The sequence below is a fragment of the Mercenaria mercenaria genome, chromosome 10 (genome assembly GCF_021730395.1).
Source record: "Mercenaria mercenaria strain notata chromosome 10, MADL_Memer_1, whole genome shotgun sequence".
Lineage (NCBI taxonomy): Eukaryota > Metazoa > Mollusca > Bivalvia > Venerida > Veneridae > Mercenaria > Mercenaria mercenaria.
Genome location: NC_069370.1, coordinates 25,740,589 through 25,764,091, shown reverse-complemented (window position 1 = coordinate 25,764,091; position 23,503 = coordinate 25,740,589). Strand labels below are relative to the sequence as shown.

General features: G+C 36.4%; 1 protein-coding gene across 3 annotated transcripts in view; it reads left to right on the top strand.

The window, feature by feature from the left end:
- The first annotated feature begins 196 nt into the window (after positions 1-196).
- Positions 197-23,503, top strand: part of LOC123559598 (sialin-like) — a 107,540-nt gene continuing 84,233 nt past the window's right edge. Inside the window, exons 1-3 of one of the 3 annotated variants that reach the window (XM_045351560.2) lie at positions 255-380; positions 1,078-1,210; positions 22,405-22,593. In XM_045351560.2, the coding sequence (XP_045207495.2) occupies positions 22,455-22,593 (139 nt within the window). In that variant the 5' untranslated portion in view covers positions 255-380; positions 1,078-1,210; positions 22,405-22,454. Of the gene's footprint in view, positions 381-1,077; positions 1,211-22,404; positions 22,594-23,503 lie in introns of all 3 variants that reach the window. The other 2 variants (XM_045351562.2, XM_045351559.2) reach the window with 2 other exon arrangements.

Sequence of the window (23,503 nt, the reverse complement as noted above, 5' to 3'; positions counted from 1 at the left end):
ATGCGAATCAGTTTCGGGATGTTAAACTAATTTTGATTGGTTACTGAAAAATTGTCATTAAATTTTCCCAGTTAACGAAGATGTAAATTAACTCTTATTTTGTGTTTCAAATGTTTAAACGTATAAACGTTTCATCACAAAACGTAGAGTACTGCGTTTATTCTTAAGTAAAAAGAATAATTCTCAAAAAATATGACGGCGATAGTGAGAGGTCTTCCAATCAAATTTGCTGTTTTATTTAAGCTTATCTGCTTAACATAAACATTGGTGGAGGTTCTGCGGATGACAGAAAATATACATGACACTAGAAGAAACGTACCATATGTTGGTTGAGCTTTAGTGACAGTTCTTCTTCTTCTTCTTATATTACACTACATGTTGTAAGAAAACGGGTTCTTTTGTACATTGTTAATTAGCATACTTTTTTAGGTTGAAAATGGATACTTTTTGTTTAGTTTCAATTTGGAAGATATTGACAACACAAGCATAGTCTCTAGATCTACCAAAATAGTAGTTCTGGCGTTGTCACCCGTCCGTCTGAAACCATATCTATGACAAGGTTTGTAGTATTTGAATAGAATATGGTACATATTTTAACTGCTGTAGGAAAATGCCAACCTTCTAGTTTCTATCAGATTGCAAGACAAGAGTTATGGCCCTTGCATACATACATTAATGATTAATATTTATAGGTTATTAGCTTTGTATCGGGGAAATATGCACGAGTTCTTCAGCGGAAATATTGCGCGACTTCAGGAGCGCAATATTCTTCCGCTGAAGAACGAGTGCATATTTCCCGATGCAAAGATAATAACCTTTTTATTACATACGCATCTACACGTATAGATATTATTTAAATATCATAAATATGTTCAATAGCCTGAATAGGATTGACAATACTGAACTAAAAAGAAAAAAATAGTGCAACAGCACACACTGAATTACGTCACGCACCAGATATGAAATTCAGGCGACAGTGTATGGAAAAATATTGACGTTTCCGGTACCAGTGTAACTTAACGGGGAATAGAAACGAGTATGTAATAAAGTGTTTTATTCCATTTTTTGTCTGTCTAGAGTCATATCTTAGACATGGATGGAAGGATTTCAATAAAACATGGTAGAAATATTAACTGCTATAGGGCAATGAGGCACTGCAAGTTTAATTCTGATTGATTAAGGAAAACAAGATTTATGGCCCTTGGTAAAGGTAAGCTTTATTTAATGTCGCATATAATCAACATATAACGTGAGCTACAAAGCTCAAGAACTTTGGTCATTCTATTAATTCTTTAACTTTCAGGGATAAAAAAATTTTTAAGCTGTATAATTTTGAAAATTTTGGTTTAGCCACATACAGATGCTTATTTTTAAGTAGAAAACTAATCTATAGTGGGAAAATAGCGTTTTAACATTATTTTAAATATGTTTCTTGTTTGCCTTTTCCAAACACTTTGTCATTACTGTAACCACAGATACAATTTCCTCTAACTAGAACACACTTGAATCTGTCAACATCATTGAAAACATTATTTTGCAGAACAAACGTGTCTCAAAGGTTAAAAGACTTTGTAAAATGACAAGTATTTGTACACAGATTATGAGAGATCTGCTTGCAATCAGAGTTACGGAAATGACATATTAAATTAACAGGTGCTATATTTCACGTTAACATTCCGTTTTAAAGTAAGGTTTCCAAAAACACTTTTTAACATTTGTATAAAACATAAATTGAAGAATTGTTTTCTGTAATGAAGTCTATGTTTTTAATAACAAAATGTCATTTCTGTTACAACCACGTTATGGAAATGACAGTACGGAAATGACAAATTGTTTACATTTTGTCACTACTTTGTTTAGTCAAAATAAGTATTTTAAATTCAAGTTGTGGAACCATGTATGCAAAATCTACAAGTGGGTGTAATTCTCTTAAATCTTGATACAGCAATTAGGCTTAAATAAGAGTTATGTTAATGACAAACAAAAAGTATACTCACTAAAAATAAAACATGTTGACCATCAGAATGTACATATACCATTTTGTTTTGTAAAAGACTAAGTTCTTAAAATGAAAACATCACAATATTCTTCTATGACACCCCTTTGAAAGACAATAAATACTTAAATCTGTTGAGCTATCACAGGGATTCCACATGGGTTACTGAAATGACGTAAAATTTAGGGACAGGTGAAAGTCAATATTTTTTGTAATTTCTATGCCAGTTATTAGCTCACCAGAGCACAAAGTGCTCAGGGTGAGCTATTGTGATCGCTCACCGTCCGGCGTCCGTCCGTCCGTCGTCCGTCCGTCCGTCGGTCGTCCGTCCGTCCGTCCACACTTTCCTTTAAACAACATCTCCTCCTAAACCAACAGGCCAATTTTGATGAAACTTCACAGGGATGTTCCTTGGATGATCTTCTCTAAAAATTGTTCAAAGAATTGAATTCCATGCAGAACTCTGGTTGCCATGGCAACCGAAAGGAAAAACTTTAAAAATCTTCTTCTCAAAAACCAGAAGCCCTAGAGCTTAGATATTTGGTGTGAAGCATTGCCTAGTGGACCTCTACCAATTTTGTTCAAATCATGACCCCGGGGTCAAAATTGACCCCGCCCCAGGGGTCACTTGATTTTACATAGAAAAATCTTAAAAAATCTTCTTCTCGAAAACCAGAAACCCTAGACCTTAGATATTTGACATGTAGCATTGCCTAATGGACCTCTACTAAAGTTGTCCAAATCATGACCCCGGGGTCAAAATTGACCCCGCCCCAGGGGTCACTTGATTTTACATAGGAAAATCTTCAAAAAATTTCTAAAAATAAAGCAGAAGGCCTAGGTCTTAGATATTTCACATGTAGCATTGCCTAGTGGACCTCTACAAAATTTGTTCAAATCAGACCCCCAGGATCAAAATTGACCCCGCCCCAGGGGTCACTTGATTTTACATAGGAAAACCTTAAAAAATCTTCTTAAAATAAACCAGAAGGCCTAGAGCTTGCATATTTCACGTGTAGCATTGCCTAGTGGACCTCTACAACATTTATTCAAATCATGACCCCGGGGTCAAAATTGACCCCGCCCCAGGGGTCACTTGATTTTACATAGGAAAATCTTCAAAAAATTTCTAAAAATAAAGCAGAAGGCCTAGGTCTTAGATATTTCACATGTAGCATTGCCTAGTGGACCTCTACAAAATTTGTTCAAATCAGACCCCCAGGATCAAAATTGACCCCGCCCCAGGGGTCACTTGATTTTACATAGGAAAACCTTAAAAAATCTTCTTAAAATAAACCAGAAGGCCTAGAGCTTAGATATTTCACGTGTAGCATTGCCTAGTGGACCTCTACAACATTTATTCAAATCATGATCCCGGGGTCAAAATTGACCCCGCCCCAGGGGTCACTTGATTTTACATAGGAAAATCTTCAAAAAATTTCTAAAAATAAAGCAGAAGGCCTAGGTCTTAGATATTTCAAATGTAGCATTGCCTAGTGGACCTCTACAAAATTTGTTCAAATCAGACCCCCAGGATCAAAATTGACCCCGCCCTAGGGGTCCCTTGATTATACATATGAAAATCTTCAAAAATTTTCTTAAAATAAACCAGAAGGCCTAGAGCTTAGATATTTCACATGTAGCATTGCCTAGTGGACCTCTACAACATTTATTCAAATCATGACCCCAGGGTCAAATTTGACCCCGCCCCAGGGGTCACTTGATTTTACATAGGAAAATCTTCAAAAAATTTCTAAAAATAAAGCAGAAGGCCTAGGTCTTAGATATTTCACATGTAGCATTGCCTAGTAGACCTCTACAAAATTTGTTCAAATCATGACCCCCGGGGTCAAATTGGCCCCGCCCCATGGGGTTACTTGACTGTACATAGAAAAATCTTCAATATTTTCTAAAAATAAACCAGAAGGCCTAGAGCTTAGATATTCAACATGTTGCATTGCCTAGTGGACCTCTACAAAATTTGTTCAAATCTTGACCCCCCCAGGGTCAAATTGACCCAGCCCCAGGGGTTACTTTATTGTACATAGGGCAATCTTCATAAATTTGCTTAAAATAAACCAGAAGGCCTAGATCTTAGATATTCTATATGTAACATTGCCTAGTCGACTTCTACAAACTTTGTTCAAATCATGACCCCCGGGATAAAATTGGCCCCGCCCTAGGGGTTACTTGATTGTACATTGGAAAATTTTCCAAAAATTTTCTAAAAATCATCAGTTTTACATTTGAAACATATTACTCTGGTGAGCGATCCAGGGTCATCATGACCCTCTTGTTTTTATGATGTTACTTGCAAGTAGCACATAAATTTATTTCAAGCAAACAAGTCCACTGAAATTAGCTACCGGTAATAAGTATTGCCTGTATGCATTAAATCGTTTGTTGAAGTCACGCCCAGTTGAGGGACACGTAGTTTTCCTTATCCCTGGTCATGATAAAAGAAAGTTTTTATTAGAAGTGCAATAAAAAAATAAAATAAACAACTGATATCTGTCACATATGTATTACTAAAGGTAACTAACATGCTTTACATTCATTTTTATCATCAAAAGTAGAAAAAACAATAGGGGACAGGAGTTCCTAAAACAAATTAGAATGACCCTCTTGTGCAACAAACTAGGTATCCAGTAACAGGTACTTACCTGTGCTTATTTTACCTCCTGGTACAACCCTTTTAAATGCTGAGCTACCATTTTTCTTTGGTATTACACGGCCGAGGATCAAACCCCAGTATACTGCTTACTATAGGCTATTTCTTTGCAAATTTTAATTTCATTTTAAAATTCATTTTTGCTACAGGATATTGTGACCAAGCTTAGTACATATAGCTTTCCTGGAAACTGTTGTATGCAGAGCTCTGGAAGTTTGCCAATATGTCAGTTTTGGATTGTTTTTAGCTCACCTGTCACAAAGTGACAAGGTGAGCTTTTGTGATCGCGCGGTGTCCGTCGTCCGTCTGTGCGTGCGTCAGTCTGTCAACTTTTGCTTGTGACCACTCTAGAGGTCACATTTTTCATGGGATCTTTATGAAAGTTGGTCAGAATGTTCACCTTGATGATATCTAGGTCAAGTTCGAAACTGGATCACGTGCCGATAAAAACTAGGTCAGTAGGTCGAAAACTAGAAAAACCTTGTGACCTCTCTAGAGGCCATATATTTCACAAGACCTTCATGAAAATTGGTCAGAATGTTCACCTTGATGATATCTAGGTCAAGTTCGAAACTGGGTCACGTGCCATCAAAAACTAGGTCAGTAGGTCTAAAAATAGAAAAACCTTGTGACCTCTCTAGAGGCCATATATTACACAAGATCTTCATGAAAATTGGTCAGAACGTTCACCTTGATGATATCTAGGTCAGTTTCGAAACTGGGTCACGTGCCATCAAAAACTAGGTCAGTAGGTCAAATAATAGAAAAACCTTGTGACCTCTCTAAAGGCCATATTTTTCATGGGATCTGTATGAAAGTTAGTCTGAATGTTCATCTTGATGATATCTAGGTTAAGTTCAAAAGTGGGTCACGTGCCGTCAAAAACTAGGTCAGTAGGTCAAATAATAGAAAAACCATGTGACCTCTCTAGAGGCCATATTTTTCATGGTATCTGTATGAAAGTTGGTCTGAATGTTCATCTTGATGATATCTAGGTCAAGTTCGAAACAGGGCTATGTGTGGTCAAAAACTAGGTCAGTAGGTCTGAAAATATAAAAACCTTGTGACCTCTCTAGAGGCCATACTTGTGAATGGATCTCCAAAAAAATTGGTCAGAATGTTCATCTTGATGATATCTAGGCCAAGTTTGAATGTGGGTCACGTGCCATCAAAAAGTAGGTCAGTAGGTCAAATAATGAAAAAACGTTGTGACCTCTCTAGAGGCCATATTTTTTATGGGATCTGTATGAAAGTTGGTCTGAATGTTTATCTTGATGATATATAGGTCAAGTTTGAAACTGGGTCAACTGCGATCAAAAACTAGGTCAGTAGGTCTAAAAATAGAAAAACCTTGTGACCTCTCTAGAGGCCATACCCTTGAATGGATCTTCATGAAAATTGGTCAAAATGTTCACCTTGATGTTATCTAGGTCAAGTTTGAAACTTGGTCACGTGCCTTAAAAAACTAGGTCAGTAGGTCTGTAGAGGCCATACTTTTCATGGGATCTGTATGAAAGTTGGTCTGAATGTTCATCTTGATGATATCTAGGTCAAGCTTGAAACTGGGTCAACTGCGGTCAAAAACTAGGTCCGTAGGTCTAAAATTAGAAAAATCTTTTGACCTCTCTAGAGGCCATATTTTTCAATGGATCTTCATGAAAATTTATCTGAATGTACACCTTGATGATATCTAGGTCAGTTGCAAAACTGGGTCACGTGCGGTCAAAAACTAGGCCAGTAGATATAAAAATAGAAAAACCTTGTGACCTCTCTAGAGGCCATATTTTTCATGAGATCTTCATGAAAATTATTGAGAATGTTCACCTTGGTAATATCTAGGTCAAGTTCAAAACAGGGTCACGTACCTTTGAAAACTAGGTCAATAGGTTAATAGAAAAACCTTGTGACCTCTCTAGAGACCATATTTTTCAATGGGTCTTCGTGAAAATTGGTCAGAATTTTTATCTTGATAATATCTAGGTCAAGTTCAAAACTGGGTCACATGAGCTCAAAAACTAGGTCACTATGTCAAATAATAGAAAAAACGACGTCATACTCAAAACGGGGTCATGTGGGAAGAGGTGAGCGATTCAGGACCATCATGGTCCTCTTGTTTAGCTCACCTTATTGTGATTGCTCGATGTCCGGCGTCTGTCTGTCATCTTTGGTCAGAATGATTGCCTTGATGAAATCTAGGTAGAGTTAAAATATGGGTCATCTGTGGTTAAACAAGAAATATCTTTAAAAAAGATGGTCGGCGTGATGTAACTTAAGCACAAGTTATATATGGGCAGAAACCTGTATTTTAAATCTTTTGGCAATGTTGAAGTTTTGTATACATGAGGACAGTAGTTCTGAAGAAGACTGTGTTTAGAAATTGTGGAGGGACACACAACGGACACCAAACAATCACAAAAGCTCACTTTGAGCCTTTGGTGCTTAAAAGATGGTAACAGTAAGCAAACAATATTAAAATACGTTCTATACTTTATTTCTGGAATTGTTGGAAGCAACATGAACCCTTTCCCTACTTCAGCTTATTATCAAATTAAAATATGTCTATCATTCAGAATAATTATGTACAGTACTGTTTTCACCGGAAAGATTAATTTAAAATTTAGAGTCTAAAATTTAACGGTATCGGACATGTTGTTGCAGGTTAGTAATGATTTGCACTGGTTAGAAATTGTTGCTGTAATGCAGGGTAAGAGTTGATGACTGTATAAAACAAATAACCTTTTTGTAAAAACAAAACTTAAGGAATGGAAACTTAACAAAACAGAAATAACTTAACAAGAAAACTTAACAAAACAGAAATATGTCCGGATGAGCAGATGAATATTTGGGTACGCACACCTGTTCAAGTGGTACGCATACAACCCGATAGTGCTGTACTTATAGAGGTTATTGATGACGAACACGTTGTCATTTCACTCAGTGTCACACATATGAGTGAAGCATTTTCAGCCTTTCCTCCAATCAGCGCCACTCTTACAAAATCTCTCATTATGGCTGAAAATACCGAGAATACCTTACCAAGGAATCCGATCGGTACATTATTCAGGCGGCATAAGGTCATACGAGGTCATAAAATCATGCTTAATACGGCACACTGAAAAATAGGTCACTAGGTCAAATCAAATAAAAACCTTGTGTATGCGATAGAGGCTGTATTTTTCAATTGATCTTCATGAAATTTGGTCAGAGTGATTGCCTTGATGAAATCTAAGTCAAGTTTGAATGTAGGTCATCAGGGGTCAAAAACTAGGTCACTAGGTCCATGTGGTTCAGGGACGATCTGTGTATGAAAAGAATTGGAACCACTGCCTTACCCTTGCATGATCGTAAGAGGCGACTAATAAGGTCTTAACACTTGGTTTTGCTGTAACTCTGTGATTCCAGCAGGTATGCAAATTTTGATTCCATACCTCATGTTTTTATTTCGATGTAAATGAGATGTGGGACCAAAATTTGTAGTCCTGTTTGGCGCCATATAACCTATACTGTGTTGGTGCACCATAAAACCCAGATAAATAAATAAATAAGGTCATATCAAAGAAAATACTTGTTTAAACTCAAGAGACCACATTTTTGTTTCAATCCGAAACCCGCCCGCTTAGCTCAGTAGGTAGAGCCTTGGTCTATGGATCGTGGGGTTGCGAGTTCGATCCTCAGGCGGGGCATATGTTCTCCGTGACTATTTGAAAAAACGACATTGTGTCTGAAATCATTTGTCCTCCACCTCTGATACATGTGGGGAAGTTGGCAGTTACTTGCGGAGAACAGGTTTGTACTGGTACAGAATCCAGGAACACTGGTTAGGTTAACTGCCCGTCGTTATATGACTGAAATACTGTTGAAAAACGGCGTTAAACCCAAATCAAACAAACAAATAATGAAAAGTGGCCAGAATATTTGTTTCCATGAAATCACTAGGTCAAACTTGTTTACACTGTTATGATGTGTTTCTCAGGTGAGCGACCTAGGGTTTATTGGTTCTGTAGTGTTTACTGGGTACTTTTTGTCGCAAAACAAAAAGAAATACCCAATAAAGGTCCATCTGTGGGAACGTCCGTCCGTCCGTCCGTTAACAATTTCTCGTTATCGCATCTCCTCAGAAACTATCAGGGGGATTTTGACCAAACTTTGTCAGAAGGATGTATTGATACCCTAGTTGTGTCCCCCTGAAAATCAGACTGGTTCAACAATTTTTTAGTAAGTTATGGCCCTTTGTTTATTTCTATAATTTACATAGATTTATATAGGGAAAAACTTTGAAAATCTTCTTGTCCAAAACCACAGAGCCTAGGGCTTTGATATTTGGTATGAAGCATCATCTAGTGGTCCTCTACCAAGATGATTCAAATTATTTCCCTGGGGTCTAATATGGCCCCGCCCCGGAGGTCACACGGTTTATATAGACTTATATAGGGAAAAACTTTGAAAAACCTCTTGTCCAAAACCACAGGGCCTAGGGCTTTGATATTTTGTATGTGACATCATCTAGTGGTCTTCTACTAAGATTGTTCAAATTATCCCCCTAGGGTCAAATATGGCCCCGCCCCGGGGGTCACATGGTTTACAAAGACTTATATAGGGAAAAACTTTGAAAATCTTCTTGTCCAAACCACAAAGCCTAGGGCTTTGATATTTGTAATGTAGCATCATCTAGTGGTTCTCTACCAAGTTTGTTAAAATTATCCCCCTAGGGTCAAATATGGCCCCGCCCTGGGGGTCACATGGTTCATATAGACTTATATAGGGAAAAGCTTTTAAAATCTTCTTGTCAATAACCTACAACATTCAAATTTGGACCACATGTATGGTTTTGAGTGGCAAGATGAACCTTGACATGAGTTGACCTTGATTTTGACCTAGTGACCTACTTTCACATTTCTGTAGCTACAGCCTTCAAATTTGGACCACATGCATAGTTTTGTGCACTGAAAAAACTTTGACCTTGACATTGACCTAGTGACCTACTTTCACATTTTTGAAGGTACATGCTTCAAATTTGGACCACATGCATAATTTCGTGTTCCGAAATGAAATTTGACCTTGATTTTGACCCAGTGACCTACTTTCACATTTCTCAAGCTCTAGCCTTCAAATTTGGACCACATGCATGGTTTTGTTTACCGAAACAAACTTTGACCTTTACATTGACCTAGTGACCTACTTCACATTTTTGAAGGTACAGGCTTCAAATTTGGACCACATGCATAGTTCTGTGTTCCGAAATAAAATTTGACCTTGATTTTGACCTAGTGACCTACTTTCACATTTCTCAAGCTACAGCCTTCAAATTTGGACCACTTGCATATAGTTTTGTGTACCAAAATTAACTTTGACCATAAGATTGACCTAGTGACCTACTTTCACATTTCTGTAGCTACAGGCTTCAAATTTAGACCACTTGCATAGAATTGTGTACCGAAACAAACTTTGACCTTGACATTGACCTAGTGACCTACTTTCACATTTTTGAAGGTACATGCTTCAAATTTGGACCACATGCATAGATTTGTGTTCTGAAGTGAAATTTGACCTTGATTTTGACCTAGTGACCTACTTTCACATTTCTCAAGCTACAGCCTTCAAATATGGACCACTTGCATAGTTTTGTGTACCGAAATAAACTTTGACCTTAAGATTGACCTAGTGACCTACTTTCAAATTTCTCAAACTACAGCCTTCAAACTTGATGCACATGCATAGTTTTGTGTACAAAGAACTTTGTCCTTGAAATTGATCTAGTGACCTACTTTCACATTTCTCAAGCTACAGCTTTCGAATTTGGACCACATGCACAGTGTTGTGTACGGAAATGAAATTTGACCTTGAGCTAGTCAGTAAGTCTCGAAATTTGGAACACTCAAAAATGGCACATTGGTGGGTGCCAAGATCACTCTGTGATCTCTTGTTTTTTTTATGTACTAGTAGTTGGTGTGTACCTGCAATATAAAACAATAATTGCTTCATTACTTTTGCTTTATCCCTTATTTCATTGTAAAGTTTACGATAATAAATCATTGCAAAATGAAAATAAACGAGACTACATGTACAAGTGAAAATGAAATTGATTTAAATATCAAACAACTTTCATCACTTTAATTGAAATTAACTGTTTGAAACTGCATTTTAGAGACAAAGTTTTACTCGAAAACTGTCTAAAATTTAAATACTCAACGAACGTATGGGCCGTAATGAACAGGCATCGACAATTATCTAATTAGCACTTGTTAACCAACATGAACTTATTAATCATAAGTAATTTATCAAATAATTTCGCAACATGTGAAAATGGGCAAACATGCTAAACGAAAGAAAGACTTAGGCAGTTTAATTGCAACAGAGGTGAGTAAAACATTTATTCCAACATGTTATGTTAGTAGCAATTGTTAGTGGACGTTTTAACAATTTTTACATACAACTATAAGCATAAACAAAGGAAACAAAACAGTTTATAATTACACATCTTATAAGCTTAGTGTTTACCTGAAAACAGAAAACAATATTGTTAAAACAAAATATGGGAGGAAAAATTATTTTTCTACAATGAAAAATGGGGGCCTCGGCGTGGCCGAGTGGTTAAGGTCGCTGACTTCAAATCACTTCCCCTCATCGATGTGGGTTCGAGCCTCACTCGGGGCGTTGAATTCTTCATGTGAGGAAGCCATCCAACTGGCTTACGGAAGGTCGGTGGTTCTACCCAGGTGCCCGCTCGTGATGAAATAATGCACGGAGGGGCACCTGGGGTCTTCCTCCACCATTAAAGCTGGAAAGTCGCCATATGACCTATCATGTGTCGGTGCGACGTTAAATCCAACAAAAAAAACAACAAAAAAACAAAAACGATGAAAAACGGGGTTAATTGAGACGATCTGGAGACGGAGAGTCACCGCAGTTGCACACCGCGACGCACCGTGTCCGCCGATCGCTAGACAGCAGATAAACGGACTTGGTGTCGTTTCGATCTGCTAGTGTGTTTGGGACACTGCAAACGGACACAGTCAATTGCTTTTTGTCGCGGAAGTCGCATAAAAAAATGACTTTTCTTTTTGGACGTACTGTGTTTTGACATACCTGTACCTGGTAAGCCTTAAAGGATTTTTTTTTGTGGACTTTTTAAAAAAAAATTCCCTTTGTTGTTCCTGTCCTTTGGGCTTCAACAGTCAAGTTCTTTAAATTTTGCTATCATCCTCTGATGTAACCCTTTGGGCGTATATTGCCCCGCTTGGCGGGGCTCTTGTTGGTAGTTTCAGTTCAGGTTGAACAGGGCTGCATTTGAGATTTTGCAAAAATACTTCACAATCGAGGACACTTCTTTTTTTTCCCCCTCCTCCTGTCCTACCTTTTTTTCCAAAAAAATTGGTAAAACTAATAATAAAAAAAATCGGCCTTAGATAGTAATACAAACGAAAACCTCCAAGTTATCTCAATGACTATGAGTTATCTTAATATGTATGTAATGTCTGCACATTTTCATTAGTTGGTATGAATATTAATCCCCAATTATGATGCCAAATATTAATTTTGCTTAAAACTGACCATTTACTCAGAAGATGCTATACATTGCTATAGTTGACCATACTTCCCATTAAGAAGAAGTTTCCCATTTACCAGTTTGCAGTGGTTTACTTGTGAATCACTTCAAACACCTGTTTGCCCTCCGTGACCTCGGTACATGTCTTTGAAGCTTACCTGACATGTCATCGGGAGTTGTGCTTGTACATTTCAGTATTGGCAGAGATTATCGATAGGCATGGTTCAAACACTCGCTTAGGCCCATTTCAAAATTTTGTTTGTTTTCAGCTTTATTAATTTTGTTTTTATTTTTGTTCATTAATTTTTAGCTCACCTGAGCAGGAAGTGCTCAAGGTGAGCTTTTGTGATCGCCATTCGTCCGTCGTCGTCTGTCCGTCGTCAACAATTTGACTGTTAACACTCTAGAGGTCACAATTTTTGCCTAATCTTAATGAATCTTGGTCAGAATGTTACCCTCATAGAAATCTTGGACGAGTTCGATATTGGGTCATCTGGGATCAAAAACTAGGTCATCAGGTCAAATCAAAGGAAAAGCTTGTTAACACTCTAGAGGTCACAATTTTGACCCAATCCTAATGAAACTTGGTCAGAATGTTACCCTTAATAAAATCTTGGATGAGTTCGATATTGGGTCATCTGGGTTCAAAAACTAGGTCACTGGGTCAAATCAAAGGAAAAGCTTGTTAACACTCTAGAGGTCACAATTTTGACCCAATTTTAATGAAACTTGGTCAGAATGTTACCCTCAAAAAAATCTTGGACAAGTTCGATATTGGGTCATCTGGGATCAAAAACTAGGTCACCGGGTCAAATCAAAGGAAAAGCTTGTTAACACTGTAGAGTCCACATTTATGACTGTATCTTCATGAAACTTTGTCAGAATGTTACTCATGATGATCTCAAAGTCCAGTTTGAATCTGGGTAATGTAGGGTCAAAAACTAGGTCACCAAATCAAAGGAAAAGCTAGTTAACACTCTAGAGGCCACATTTATGACCATATCTTAATGAAACTTGGTCAGAATGTTAATCTTGATGATCGATAGGTATTGTTTAAATCTGGGTCATGTGGGGTCAAAAACAAGGTCACCGGGTCAAATCAAAGGAAAAGCTTGTTAACACTCTAGAGGCCACATTTATGACTGTATCTTCATGAAACTTAGTCAGAATGTTAATCTTGATGATCTTTAGATCAAGTTCGAATCTGAGTCATATGGGGTCAAAAACTAGGTTACCAGGTCAAATCAAAGGAAAAGTTAGTTAACACTTAAGAGGCCATATTTATGATCATATCTTAATGAAACTATCTTAATGATCTTTAGGTCAATAGGTCAGGTGAGCGATACAGGGCCTTCATGGCCCTCTTGTTTTGTCTTGTGTCATCCTGTTGAATTTGTAGTCTTGCTATTTCAAAAGTTTTAAGTGACTTCTGTTTTCTCAATACAGTTTCTAGAATAAAAGATGTAATATGGAATCGTGCTATCGGTTTACTTTAGTGTGTCATTCACTAATGTGATAGTCAGATAAGTCCGTGTACTGACTCGGACATGCACACTCATTTACAAGAATCGTGCTTATGTCATATTTAGGAGAGGCTGAGCACTTTATCGAAAACATTCGTCTATTCAAAGAAGTTTGACATACGTAGCGAAACATGTTTTAGGAGGACTATGTTGGTTCAAAAATATGTGTTTCAATGTTTAAAAGTCCCCAATTGCATTTTTTACATGTCACATGTTTTCTTTGCAAAGACGTTACAAACAAATTGGATGTAACTGTTGTGCACTGGGAATTGTACTACTTTTCAGTCAAATCATCCCGTTGCCAAAGCCAGTTTGCATCTCGGACTGCTTCTTTTAAAATGCTTAACATGTCATACAGAATATTTTCCTGATGAGCTTATTTAAAGCATACAAAATATTTTCCTGCTGAGTGTGCAAACAAAAATAACTATTGTCAAAAAGATTTATACTTTAAATAAAACAAAAGTAAGACTATTTTTAGACCTGTGGAATATTTCATATGTTTTTAGCTCACCTGTTACATAGTGACAGGGTGAGCTTTTGTGATCGCCTTTCGTCCGTCGTCCGTCCGTGGTTCCTTTCAACTGGCCAGATTCCATTATGGGTTCCAGAGTGATGGCCCCTGCAGGGCCAGAATTAGCTATTTTGACCTTGTCTGCACAATAGCAGCTTCATTTATGATTTGAATTTAATCAAACTTGCAGAAAACTTGTTTCACCATAAGATCCTGGGTTCTTTCTTGAACCAGCCAGATCCCATTATGGGTTCCAGAGTTATGGCCCCTGAAAGTGCCAAAATTAGCTATTTTGACCTTGTCTGTACAATAGCAGCTTCATTTATGATTTGATTTTAACCAAACTTGCACACGACTTGTATCACCACTAGATCTGGGTTCCTTTCTTGAACTGGCGAGATTCCGTTATGGGTTCCAGAGTTATGGCCCCTGATATGGCCAGAATTAGCTATTTTGACCTTGTCTGCACAATAACAGCTTCATTTATGATTTGAATTTAATCAAACTTGCACAAAACTTGTGTCACCATAAGATCTTGGTTTCTTTCTTGAACTGGCCAGATCCCATAATGGGTTCCAGAGTTATGGCCCTTGAAAGGGCCAAAATTAGCTATTTTGACCTTGTCTGCACAATAGCAGCTTCATTTATGATTTGATTTTAACCAAACTTGCACACAACTTGTATCACCATAAGATCTTGATTCATTTTTATACGCTCGAAGGGACGTATTATGTTTTCGCCTCGGTGTCCGTCTGTCTGTCTGTTGGCTAGCAATTACCCTTCTGCTCTGTAACTCTTGAACCCCTTGAAGGATTTGAAAGAAACCTGACACAAATGTTCACCTCATCGAAACGACCTGCAGAGCGCATATTTCGGATGGTTCACTTCAAGGTCAAGGTCACACTTAGGGATCAAAGGTCATATGACTTTGTTTTCTGTGTATATTGCTCTGCATTTGCATTGCATTGCAGTGCTCTTGTTTTTATTTGGCAGATCCTTCTTTTGTTCACTTACAATAATTATTTTTTTTAATTACTTCCCTTTTATGTTACTATAAATAGCTTATTTAGTAACTTTTTTATTATTATAAAAACTTCTTGTATGAAACTATTTGCCTGATTTGAAAATAGTTTTATTTGAAGTAACTTTAAGAAAATTTCAACTATATTTTCTCATAATTCTTTTGATTGATCTTGATTATGATTTTTTGACCTTGTCCTTAAGTGCAATGATAACAGGTGAGCGATATAGGGCCATTATGGCCCTCTTGTTCTGTTTAGTTTTTAGCTCATCTGATTTTTTGGAAAAAAATGATGAGTTATTGTCATCACTTGAGCGGTTGTCGGCGTCGGCGTCGGCGTCGGCGTTGCCTGGTTAAGTTTTATGTTTAGGTCAGCTTTTCTCCTAAACTATCAAAGCTATTGCTTTGAAACTTGGAATACTTGTTCACCATCATAAGCTGACCCTGTATAGCAAGAAAGATAACTCCATCTTGCTTTTTGCAAGATTTATGGCCCCTTTTGTACTTAGAAAATATCAGATTTCTTGGTTAAGTTTTATGTTTAGGTCAACTTTTCTCCCAAACTGTCAAAGCTATTGCTTTGAAACTTGGAATAGTTGTTCACCATTATAAGCTGACCCTGTACAGCAAGAAACATAACTCCATCTTGCTTTTTGCAAGATTTATTGCCCCTTTTGGACTTAGAAAATCAGTTTTCTTGGTTAAGTTTTATGTTAAGGTCAGCTTTTATCCTAAACTATCAAAGCTATTGCTTTAAAACTTGCAACACTTGTTCACCATCATAAGTTGACCCTGTACAGCAAGAAACATAACTCCATCCTGCTTTTTGCAAGTTTTATGGCCCCTTTTGGACTTAGAAAATATCAGATTTCTTGGTTAAGTTTTATGTTTAGGTCAACTTTTTCTCTTAAACTATCAAAGCTATTGCTTTGAAACTTGCAACACTTGTTCACCATCATAAGCTGACCCTGTACAGCAAGCAGCGTAACTCCATCCTGATTTTTGCAATAATTATTGCCCCTTTTGGACTTAGAAAATCATTTTCTTGGTTGAGTATTATGTTTAAGTCAACTTTTCTCATAAACTATCAAAGCTATTGCTTTAAAACTTGCAACAGTTTTTCACCATCATAAGTGGACACTGTACATCAAGAAACATAACTCTATCCTGCTTTTTGCAAGATTGATGGCCCTTTTTAGACTTAGAAAATCATGGGTAGGACAATATTTCTATTACACAAAAAAAATCAGATGAGCGTCAGCACCCGCAAGGCGGTGCTCTTGTTTTCTTATTATTCATAACAATCATCAATATTAGAAATGGTATGTCCAAAATATATCACAAAGTGGTAATTTTCGCGTTGTACCCATTTAATTAAAATGTTTTATGCACCAAACGATATCCTAAGGCTTAAAAAAAATTGTTTGTTTCCCGTATCCCGACCTACCCTAAATCTTTGGCCCGACACTAAATGTTTTTATGGCCTTAAGAGAATATTTTTATCAACTTTTTAACAAAAAGTTGCAAAACCGCACTTTTTATGCTTTAAACATGGCCAGTGATGTTAGAAATCAACTTACTGATGCTCTAAAGGCATAACACCCTTATTTATATTCATTTTTTGACACAAAAATAATTTCCGAAAAGTCTCCCTTGATAAAAAAAAATTCCAAAAAACAAAATTTTCAGACCTACCTACCCTAATTTTTTTTAGCATGTTACTGGAAAAGATTTTTTTTAGGCCTAATCCTTAGTGTTATGGAACTGCTTGAAATTTAAGAACAAAATCAGGATAATTGTTCAAAGGATCATCAGTCTTTTCAGCGTCATGACATACAGTTAACACTCTAGAGACCTAATTTTAAGTTTGAAACTCCTGAGAATTCATCAGAATGTTTGTCTTGATGACCTCTAGGTCAAATTTGGATCTGGGTCATGTAGGGTCAAAAACTAGTTTACGAGGTCAAAGCAAGGGAAAAGCTTGTTAACACTTTAGATGTCACATTTATGACTATATCTTCATGAAACTTGGTCAGAATGTTAATCTTGATGATCTTTAGGTAAGTTTCAAATCCAGGTCATGTGGGATCAAAAACAAGGTCACTAGGTCAAATCAAAGGAAAAGCTAGTTAACACCCTAGAGATCACATTTATGACCATATCCTAATGAAACTTGGTCAGAATGTTAATCTTAATGATCTTAAGGTCAGGTTCCAATCTAGGTCAGGTGGGGTCAAAAACTAGGTCTCCAGGTCAAATCAAAGGTAAAGCTTGTTATCAATCTAGAGGCCACATTTTTGACTGTATTTTCATGAAACTTGGTCAAAATGTTAATTTTTATGATCTTAAGGTCAAGGTCGAATCTGGGGTCAAAAACTAGGTCACTAGGTCAAATCAAAGGAAAACCTAGGTATCAAGGGTTGGAATTAGGTCAGGTGAGCAATACAGGGCCTTCAGGGCCCTCTTGTTTAAATTATCCCCCCTTTTTGCTTAAAATTTCAGGTTATATACATCCGACATGGTTTTCCATATTCAAGCCCCTTTGACCTTGACCTTTAACAAAGCAATCCCAAAATCAATAGGGGTCATTTACTCTGCACAAACCATTTCCGATCAGTAACTTGATAACCACTTGACCCAGAATCCTCACATGAGGTTAAAAATGGACAGAATTAAAATCAAGTGTATATCTGACTACTAAAATTTAATTCCTTTTTCATTTATTGATGTATTGACTTGCAATTTTTTTTTACAATTTAAAGAAGTATGCAATATGGAGGGAAGCATCTCTCAGATTGTTGATATCTTATTCGATGATATTATAATTTATAATGGAACATTGTCGGTGGCTAAATTTTGATAAAAGAAACTGACTATTCCATAAAATCATATTGGAGAAAATTTCAAAATTCTGAGAGACCGTTTTTTTGGTAGTAGTTACTTATGTAAATATACTGAAAATCTGGGTATATTATGTGAAAAAATTACTTTGTAACGAGAAATCAAAATACATTATTTTGATATATATTAAAATCAGTATATTTGAAACAATGTTTTGCACTTTACAAATTATAAGGTTTGTTTAAAATATATCAAAATATTTCACCAACACAGATAAGTAATTAAATGTATAAATATAAATTTGAAAGGGTCGTGAACATACATGACAATTGCAGTCTATATCTATTTTTGCAAGTCAGTCATTTACTTGTCATAAAATTGCTAAGATGACAACAAATTATAGTCAGACTATGAAAGTTTACCTTTGAATCTGTCTATAAATGCAGGAAAACTATTCTATATCTAGGAAAACTTTTGGAGCCAAAATGCAGTCAGGCATCTTTGGTGCATTGTAAAACTTGATAATTGTGAAAATTACAAACATGACCATGGTAGTCCATGGTCAGCCATGGTTGAAAAAAGTTGACCACGGTAGACCATGGTCAAACTGTTGATTGTCTTTTCTGACCATGGTCGACCATGGCCGACCCTGCTCTTGACCATGTTTTCACCATGGTATTTGATGGTTGACCATGTGAAAACATGGTCATCATTTCGTCTGGGTCAATTCTCACAAATGGCAGCTATGTCTATGATACATATACACCAGATTACAATTTATTGTGGTTTCCCAGCTTTCCCTGTCTGTAACTCATTGGTGATTATTAAACAAGTTTCTGTTTACCTGGAACCAGCTGAACAACATATGACTAATTGTAGCTCTTTATTTTTTTTCAAAAGAGCATTAGAATTTAAAGTAAAACAGTCACTTCAAAGACATAAATATCTGAATAGACAAATATTATTCAACCGATTATTTTTCCAATACATCACATCGGTTTGCTTACCGATTCCAACTGATAGCTGGTTGGAGTTCTTCAGCCGATGTCCCATCACTAGTTCCTTGTGCAATTACTGAATGCATCAAGGGGGCATTTCATGTTCTACAAGCACTTGTTACTAAGAGAATTTCTGATCTCCAGTATTACTAAATAGATTTGATTCAAACTCTAAATAGTTTATCACTTTTGCACCAATATTTCATGAATTATCCTCCTTTTTAGCTCGGCTATTCATAGAATAGTAGAGCAATGGGACTCGCCCGTGCGTACGCGTCCGCATCCGCGTCGGCGTCCCGATTTGGTTAAGGTTTTGTATGTAAGCTGGTATCTCAGTAACCACTTGTGGGAATGGATTGAAACTTCACACACTTATTCACTGTGATAAACTGACTTACAGTGCACAGGTTCCATAACTCTATTTTGATTTTTTACAAAATTATGCCCCTTTTTTGACTTGGAAATTTTTGGTTAAGGTTTTGTATGTAAGCTGGTATCTCAGTAACCACTTGTGGGAATGGATTGAAACTTCACACACTTATTTACTGTGATAAACTGACTTACATTGCCAGGTTCCATAACTCTGTTTTGCTTTTTTACATAATTATGCCCCTTTTTCAACTTCGGAGTTTTTGATTAAGGTTTTGTATGTAAGCTGGTATCTCAGTACTCACTAATGGGAATGGATTGAAACTTCACTCCTTGTTCACTGTCATGATGTGACATGCACAAAGCAGGTCCCATAACAATATTCATTTTTTTTTTCAAAATTATGCCCCTTTTTCGACTTAACAGTTTTTGGTTAAGTTTTTGTATGTAAGTTGGTATCTCAGTATCCACTAATGGGAAAGGATTGAAACTTCACACACTTGTTCACTGTCATGATATGACGTGCAGTGTAAAGGGTCAATAACTCTACTTCACATTTTACAAAATTATGCCCCTTTTTCAACTTATGAGTTTTGGGTTAAGGTTTAGGAGTATATCACTAAAACACAGAAATATTTTATAAACGAACACATCGTTACCAATATTTTACCTGACCATTACATGTTCTGCTGTACTGTCCCGTACTTAAAATATTATGAAAAGGTTGTCCCCCTTTGAAAATGAATGTCATTTGTAAAGAAATAAAAATAAACAATTGCTGAAAACTGTGTTCCATCTAGTTATGTGAAATTTCAACACTCGCACGCTATTGCAAATGCATTAAAATGAACATGTGTAACAATTCCTTGAAAATGGTGAGTTTTTAAAGGCGTTTAACTGTCCGGAAGTGGGTCCCCTTTAGGCAGTCCTTTTCCGGAATTCAATATTTATATCAGTATACTGACACTTGTTTTGTAGAGTAATATACGCATATCATTACAAAAACTACAAAACAAGTGTCAGTATACTGATATAAACATTGAATTCCGGAAAAGGACTGCCTACATGGGCCCCACTTCCGGACAGTCAAAGGCCTTCAAAAACTCACCATTTTCAAAGAACTGTTACACATGTTTGTTTTGATGCATTAGTAATAGTGTGCGAGTGTTGAAATTTTGCATAACTAGGTGGAACACAGTTTTCAGCAATTGTTTATTTTTATTTCTTTACAAATGGCATTCATTTTCAAAGGGGGACAACTTTTTCAGAATATTTTAAGTATGGGACAGTACGGCAGAACATGTAATGGTCAGGTAAAATATCGGTAACGATGTTGTTCGTTTATCAAAAATTTCTGTGTTTTGGTGATATTCTCCTAAACCTTAAATTCTTATATATAAGCTGGTATCTCAGTACCCACTAATGGGAATGGATTGAAACTTCACACACTTGTCCACTGTCATGAGCTGATAAGCACTATGCAGGTTCCATAACCCTGTTTTGTTTTTTTACTAAATTATGCCCCTTTTTCGACTTTTGTATTCATTCAATTGACAAGGCTGTTGAATAGTCGAGCGTTGCTGTCCTCCGAAAGCTCTTGTTGCTTAGTATTATACTTATTTAATGTTCTTTATCTCTCTATCTCTCTTCACTTAATACTTTTGACACAGACTCAAGCTATTGTCCAATATCATCATTCTTATTGGACGCATTAAACACTCGAGTGACAGCTCCAGCTTCCTCAGATGTGCCCAGTTTCACTATCCAGCATTGAAATAGTCGAGCGCGCTGTCTCCTTGACAGCTCTTATTAAGGATAACATGATGGAATAGGCCTTAATTTCACCAAAGTGTACATACAACTTGATAATGTAAGCTTTAAAAATGTCAAACGATAGAAATAAGGTGCATATTGACAAGTTATATAGTGACAGAAGTTCTCAAAAATTTCTTTTAGATTATCTCCCCTGATAATTTTGGTTTTTCATGAGTTATCTCCCCTGAAAACTAGGAAAAAAATAATTTTCTCTTTTTTCCTACAGGGAATTTTACATTTCTTTTTGATATTTGTATCGGAATCTTATAATGCAGCTTTCTACCGCAAAATTTTCTCAAAACTCAAGTTCAGATTCTCATAATCAAAGAAATTATATATTTCCCATAGGCATCAATGTTAACTTCAATACCGATTATCTCCCCAAAAAATGATAAAATTTGAAAAATCTCTCGGTGAAAAGTTTTTAATTTTGAATGTCTTTAAAAGAGACCAAATTTCATTTAAATATTACCATCCAGTTACAAGATATGAAATATGGCTATTACACCATGTTATCCTTAAATGTTATGTTCTCAAGTGCTTTTGTATGCGTTAACATGTAGCAAGTTGTACTAGTTACTCTTTTTTGATATATAGATTGCTTGGACTGGACTAAATCACTGCTTGGTCCATCTGCTTTTCCGTCGAAGGAAGGATGTGAATATTATACAATTATCGAGTTTTTCATAGGTTGATATCAGGATTTATCAACCCGAAAAGAGTAGGCTCGGTGAATATAACTCTTTTCGGGTTGATAAATGCTGATATCAACCTATGAAAAAGTCAGTAATTGTTTTATTACATGTAGTCAGTCTTGTTATTACAATTGTATCTTTAAAAAAGAAATAAGGAAATAAATATAAATTTAGACCAAATCAGGTTGATATTGGTTTTCCAAGCACCTACTTCGATCTATTTTTATTTTCGTACTATTTATAACCCAAGATAAGTTGATATGATATGTACTCTTACTTTTTGAACCGTTTTTAGCCAATCGGAGAAACAATAGAATACAGTCATGTAATAAAAAAAATGATTAACTTTCTAACTAACCAACCATCAAACATGTCTGCTAACTGTCAATAAAACCATGTCATTTTGTTATTTTAGATGATGTAAAATGTTGACCTAGAGAAAGAAATAAAATAGGAGAAGAGAAGATGGAACAGGGTGCTAAGAAAACATTGTTTGAGCCTGCTGAGGAACAGCATGAATTACTGAACAAGCATGGCTACCTGGACATGTGTGCCAGAATTCCAAAGAGATACATTGTTGGCATAATGGCCTTTTTTGGCTTCTGTAAGTAACTGTGCCAAATAATCTGTAGTACTGTATTACAAGGTTTCAAAATTGCACAAATACCAGAGATACTTGCACATGTGCCAATAACATGCTGTTTGCATACTTCGGGGCACAGGTAGAATGTCAGCTCTTCAGACTTTGATGTCATATAGCAATGTATGTAATAAAAAGATCAATGATCAGCTTGAGTATGCCTTAGCCACAGCGGCTAGAAGGCACACTGCATACATAATACTTTACCTGTCATTCTAACACGAACGGATTCATTTTCCTATTAAACAAAAAAGACTGAAAACAGTGAATTATTATACAGTGTAACTTCCGAAAACCGGACATTCTGAAAACCGGAAACCTTTGAAAACCGCACAAATGTCAAGGTCCCATCTTTTCTGTTCTTATATCTATATATTTTTAACCTCTGAAAACCGGAACTTCCGAATTCTGAAAACTGGACGATTTTTGAAGCACCGTTTATATTTTAACACTCAAATTGACTTCTGAAAACCGAACAGCAAAATATTTGCTTGATTAAAAGTGTCACCTGATAATCCAGAAACGCTGTCAACATGTTCTTTCATTTATTTATTTGCGGTGCACGTTTATTTTACTGTATAATCACAATGATCATTTGATGCAAAAGTAAGGAAGTAACTAGCGATTATTATGTCTCCCCCAGGAGACATATTGTTTTTGCCCTGTCCGTCCGTCCTTCTGTCCGTCCGTACGTCACACTTCATTTCCGAGCAATAACTGGAGAACCATTTGACCTAGAACCTTCAAACTTAATAGGGTTGTAGGGCTGCTGGAGTAGACGACCCCTATTGTTTTTGGGGTCACTCCATCAAAGGTCAAGGTCACAGGGGCCTGAACATTGAAAACCATTTCCGATCAATAACTAGAGAACCAC